This window comes from Chenopodium quinoa, unplaced genomic scaffold, assembly GCF_001683475.1.
Source record: "Chenopodium quinoa cultivar QQ74 unplaced genomic scaffold, ASM168347v1, whole genome shotgun sequence".
Taxonomy (NCBI): domain Eukaryota; kingdom Viridiplantae; phylum Streptophyta; class Magnoliopsida; order Caryophyllales; family Amaranthaceae; genus Chenopodium; species Chenopodium quinoa.
The window spans coordinates 1,570,012-1,576,265 of NW_018742433.1; the positions used below are offsets into that span (position 1 = coordinate 1,570,012).

The 6,254-nt window shown below is 33.9% G+C and overlaps 1 protein-coding gene across 1 annotated transcript; it reads left to right on the forward strand.

The window, feature by feature from the left end:
* Positions 1-240: 240 nt before the first annotated feature.
* On the forward strand, positions 241-5,569 carry LOC110715624 (acyl-acyl carrier protein thioesterase ATL3, chloroplastic-like). Its single transcript, XM_021894214.1, has 5 exons — positions 241-983; positions 1,437-1,537; positions 4,439-4,548; positions 5,064-5,159; positions 5,259-5,569. The coding sequence occupies exons 1-5, from the start codon at positions 775-777 to the stop codon at positions 5,376-5,378; spliced, it is 636 nt and encodes a 211-aa protein (XP_021749906.1). The 5' UTR covers positions 241-774; the 3' UTR covers positions 5,379-5,569.
* Positions 5,570-6,254: the final 685 nt, after the last annotated feature.

Genomic DNA, 6,254 nt, shown 5'->3' on the forward strand with positions numbered 1-6,254 from the left:
TTGATTTTCTCTAGTGATTTAGCTTGCTTTGATAACATAGCTTACACAACAAACCCTATCTTAGCTTCGAAATAGCTTGACCATAGACTTTAGCCATTGACTCCCATTCCTCGTGGACCGACCTTTGACTTACCCCTATACTCATGTTTAGGATAGTTGAGTGTTTATAAATATTGTTGATAGAGAATTTGAGCATATAACGATGTGTTCAAAACCCCTTCTATCAATGCTCATTTTTACGGCCGTGGTCTAGTAATTCTATGTTTACATGATAAGCATGTTCATTATGACATACTAAATGATCATTTTTTAACATGCTCACTTTTAAATACTAAATGTTTATGTTTTTTTTTTTTTTTTTTTTTTTTACGTGTTCATATTTTTTTTTACTAATTGGTCATTTATAAATTATAATGTGGTGCAACTAAGGCTTGTTACAAATAGAACAATTATTTTGAAAACGAAGGAAGTATTTACACAATAAAGGTTACAGCCCCTATCAAATAATTTAGTAGCTTAAAAGTAAGCAGTTTAATAATATTTGGTGGTTTCCAATCTACCAAACCTAACATTTGCTGTAGATTTACAAATCGACATTATACGCAGACTCTGTGCTCGAACACTCTAGCCTGTAAATCAATTAAATTGTTGATAAATAGCAGCGGCCAACTGCCAACGGCCCAATACATTAAACACTATGTAGAACTGTAGAATCCCATATATAATAATCACTGAAATTAATCACACGATCTGCAGCAACAATCAATTTCAATTATGTTGGCGGCACTTACTACTTGCACGGCCGTGAATGTGCCGCTGACACCGCCCAAGGCTACTCGCCTCCAAAATCTCCGTCCAATTTCGCCGCACTTTCCATGTTTATCTCAGCCGTTCGACTTCAATTGTCGACGCCATAATCAGCGCGCAATTCCTCTTGCATGTGCTACCAATGCACCTGCATTTGATGTCAGAGATGACAGAGGGTATTTTGATTGCTTATTTCTATTTGTTTATTGATTTTAATTACGCTTTTTTGTTGATTTTACACTAGTTTGGAGTTTCTTGTTCATTGTTTTTTTGTTGTATGATTAGAAATTGTGTCAAATTTTGTACAAGATTACAGATAAAAAGTGATTTATATGACAAATTGAAGTTGGAACTTAACTTAGGCTTTTGACCATATTTGAAATAAATGTTGTTAGAATCGTTGAAAAAAATGTTTATTATACAAATTCAAGGATAATGATTTTTCGCTATACAACTGAAATAAGATTTTGTGGTTTAGTCTGGTGTGATGTGGTATGATTATGTGAGATTCAATTAGAAACACCATGAAAATGTAATAGAGACAATGTAGTTGATATGGATGAATGACTTGCTTTCTTACACATTCCATAAATTTTAATGCCATGATGATTATCTTGTCTTATTTACAGAGCGATTGAGTTTTTTGAGATTGAGATGAAAGTACGTGACTATGAGTTGGATCAATTTGGTGTTGTTAACAATGCTAGGTATGCGAATTATATCGAACATGGTAGGTAGACCATATGCTTTGCTTTAAATCTTTTTTTCGCTGGACTAATTAAGCATTTCTTTTTAACATTATTGCCTTTTCTTTGTTGTTGATGCTTCTTAATGGGTGTTCTGAAGTCTCTTTGGTGCTATTGCCTCCTGCTTTGCTGACCATTGGATGCTATTTATGAATGTGAACAAATTTTTTTAGCAAGTTCTAGATACTTTATACCCTATTATGGATTCAATGCTTAGGTAAAGAAGATTATTTTATTCACTATAGACATGCCAATATACCTTTGTTCTAGATTTATCCTTTTTAGGGTCTATTTGGTATATCTTATTTTGACTACTTCAGATAAAGTAAGTTCGATCTAGTTTAGATAGTTTAAAAAAAGTTCATATCTTCCCCTTTGTTTCAAAATAATTGACACAGTTCTTTCTTTTGGCCGTTTTAGAATAATTGACGCAGTAGCATAAATGGTAAAGGACCACCATTGTTAAATTTTATTTTCCATACTCACCATGGCCCACTAACTTTTCTAGACAATTCAAAAAATTGCTCACAGATTAGGCAATTCAGACAAAATAATTTTTTTTGATAAAATAAGTTCAGAAAAAATTAAGTGAGTTCTAATAAGTTCATACTTTGTATAATATATATATTAGACAAAATTAAATACAGCAAATCAAGCCTTATGTTGGTAGTTGTTCATGATGCTAGAGATCTTGCATTGGACCCCTGAAATTTTGTGGTTCTTGCAATTTATGAGTAACTTGGACTGTACAATATGAGTATGTCCAAATGCCACTCTGCCCTTTCCAAATATTTATCTTTTTTTAGCCAATTTTATCAGGATCAACATCTATTTTTAATTAATTTACACTAGAGGAAACAAAGAATCTCAGTGAAAAAACTGCTCGTTGAACTGAATGTGAAATGGAAAGACCTAGCGGTCTTTTTATCACAATGTCACTTATCAAAATGAAATATCTGATAGAAACCATCCCTGGTCCACAGAAAGACAGAGTAATGCCACACTTAAATTCTGTTGCTTCCCAAGGTAAATTCAATTTGCAGAAGAGGCCCTCTAAATCAAATCGTAAAATCTTGCTAAATTTGCACAAATAGCAATTTATAACTGGGTATATTACAAGATTACTCATATATGAAGTAACACAAGTTTGAAATCATAAAAGTGTATCATTGATAGTATGCTACTTAAAGATACTAGTCTTAAACTTCTCTATTTTGGAGAAAAGGGAAACTTTTAACCATTAAGCCATCATTAGTGATGGGCTAAATTACAACACAAAAGACCACCAAGAATCTAGAGTGAACAACATAAAAGGTACAAGGTTCTAAGCTTCTAACTATGTCCATACAATTTACAACCAATGTTAAATTACCAATTATCATTACCAAGGCACCCATCATCTTCATTGTCATTTCCTATATCTTCATTATAGGTTTAGATCCTTGTTTGGTCGTCACACAGTTCAAAGTTCTCTTTCATGTGAAGCAAAAAGAAATCAGGATGGAAAAAGTATCATTAAAACTCTAGAATCATAAAGAGTAGGAAATGATCATTAGAAAAGAGCATATATTCTAATATACCAACAATGTCCATAGGTGCTTCATCGTTTTTTATTTTTTGTATGCCTCTAGCGTAAGACCTTTTTGCTCTGAATAACCAGGTCCCATAAAGTATAAAGCAAACAGGTTCTACTAAACCATTTCATATCCTTAATCTTTTTTGTGGCAGTTGCCAAGCTTGCCATTTAACCACCATTGACAGGCTTTCACTAGTTGCAGCTTATTTTTAGAATTGTGTTACCCTGTGCCTTATCCAAAACCCTAAATATCCTAGAAAATCATCTTCACATCTCTCTAAACTGGTTAAGTAAATTCGCTGAATGTCTATTTATAGATCTAAACATGGCAAGCTGCAGGTCTGCTTTTTAATGCACTTCAATGTTATGTAAGTTGGAAATTGTGTGACTCCAGGTCTAACAAGTGCCCTTCCGATTTTCAGTTCTTTCTTCCAAGCATAGGGATGTATTTCAGAGTTTGTATAGGTTGTGGTCTTCCTAGCCTTGCAACTGTAGCTCATTTTTAATCTTTATGTCTTCTACTTTGATACTTTGTCCTCCTGCAGTACTGTTGCTTTCCAAAAGTAATTATAAAAAATAAAATTCTAGCATTTGGTCTATGCAGTGAAAAGCTGGCATCCAACTTAAATATTTGCCTTTCTCAAATGCTTCATAGTTTGCTGCACAACCAGCAAAAACTTGCACTAAGCTCTCGCTAACCTTATTCCAGGCCAGCATCTAGAATCTCAAGCCCTATATACACTGCTTTAGAGATGTATAGAGTAACAGACAAAGACGAACAATTCAATTTCTAAAACCTATGTGAGAGACTTCTTTTTTAGCTATTGATATATAAGACATCTCTAAAGCAGTGTATATATTTGGGTATCATCTTCCTCGTCAATATCATTCAGTGATCTCCAACTTCTAGAATATAAAGTTGCATTACCATGCAAAAGTACCCTAATTGTTATTATTATTTTTTCGAAATATCTTCTTCATAGTAGCTAGTAACCATGCATATGAAATTTTGGTCTGTTCTGTATACTGAAATAATTTTAACAATTTTAGGTTTCCTTTTTAGTACTTTTGACAAGGACCTTGCTTTTCTGTTTACTGGAGTGCTTTATAGGTTTTGTGATCAATTAGCAAAATATCAATTAACCAAACTCATGGGAAAGTTTGTGGATGCTATTGGCTTTGTATTTTTGCTCTATGTTGCTTGCTTCTGAATTTTTTTCTTATTATTACTTATTGAATGCATTAATGTTATACAAGTATTTGTTTTCTGCAAGCAGTCTATTGACCAAGCTCTTGAACTTTTATGCAGCACGTCACGAGCTTTTGGAAAGTATTGGTCTAAGTGCTAGTTCTGTTGCTCACAGTGGTGATTCACTTGCATTGTCAGAATTGACTCTCAAATTTCTCGCGCCTCTTAGGGTATGATTTCCACATGTTTTGTACAATTGCTGAAATAGTGCAATTGTCTGTTGTCTTCATGAATTATTCTTATTTATATATTTTTTTTCATGAATCTTGGTGGTGATACACTGCCATGGAAAAACTGCATGCAAGTATTTTTAGGATACACAATGGCAGAAGGTGATTGCCCAGGGTCTTGAATGGTAAATAACATTTTGGTTAGCAGAAGAAACATTTTAATGCTGTTTAGCCCAGCTAATTGGCAATACGGTTTGGAGCTTTTGACGATGTGTTTGAAAATTAGACTAATAAGTAATAATCTTGATGGGTTTTATTCTTTCCTGAATTTGTTATTTCAAAACATTGCTTATGGTGTGTGCATCTGCTTAAGGATATGGGCTACTTATGCCAAAATTACTTTTATTTTCCGTGTTCCCTTAAATTTATACCTAGAGTGCTTAGGACTTTGAGTGCCAATATCTTTAAAATCTGGTTGGTTTGTAATGCATCTGTGCTCATTCCATGTCAAGCAGAGTGGAGACAAGTTTGTTGTGAAAGTGAGGGTCTCAGACTACTCTGCTGTTCGCTTCTTCTTTGAGCATTACATTTATAAGTTACCAAATCAAGAGGTTTGTTTCTTATCCTGCCCCTGCTTTATAATTGCATAGTGTTGTTAACGTTTCCCTTGTTTTTCTCTATACTGAAAGGCCACATGTTTTGTTTGACAGCCTATCCTTGAAGCTAAGGGAACTGCAGTTTGGCTTAACAAATATTTTCGCCCAATCCGTATTCCTCCTGAATCAAAAGTCAAGTTCCTTAATTATATGAGGAATGGGGTCTCAGCTTGACTGTACAAACCCTCCTGTTTCCTTTTTATTTATTAGCTTTTTCTTATTTTTAGTTTTTGGGTCGGATGAGCCTCAAGAGCAATACAATTACGAGGGGGGGGGGTTGATTTACTGTTTCCATTGAGTACATTAAAATGACCCTTTGTTCAGTTAAGTGTTGGTATAATGTCAATTATTTGTATTCTAGAATAGTTCTCCTGTATCCTAATTACATATTTATAAAGTAAAAAATTCTGAGCAGTTAAACTTTGTCTATCAATTCCTTTGCATGTGCACCACCATGTGCATTACTCTTTAGAAGGCATCCACCCCAGATAAACTACCCACCTCCCGCCTCCGAGTATCTCGTCTTCCCTCAAATGGCGGGTTTCTTGTTGTTTCTGACTGATATATTTTGTGGATTGGTTTTCTGCTGTAGAATTTTCCCTTGCTGATGGCTGGTGATGTTAACAGGGCAGTCAAATTTCAAACAAAGTTACTCAAGAACTGTCTATTTTAGAAATTCCCTCAGTCTTGGAGTCATCAAGTATGACTCATAAAACTGTTATCTTCCAACTCTACGTGATTTTAATGCCTTGCTTCACAAAACTTTCAAAGTTTTGAACCAAAAAAAGCAGCCTTTATTAGTATGTATGTGTCTAAGCGGCTAAGCCAAATTTTGCTTCTTTTGTGGAAGTTCCACATTCCAGAGTTTACCATCAGTCAAAGAATGAGGTCATTTTGTTACCATATGTGACTATGTGTATATATATAGTTGAATCCTTCAGCATTTGTATAATAAGGTAATAAAACTATAGCTTATACACTATAATTCCATGTAAAAATCTTATTATCTACAAAGTATATTACAAAGTTTTCTGAATACAAATATGAAAA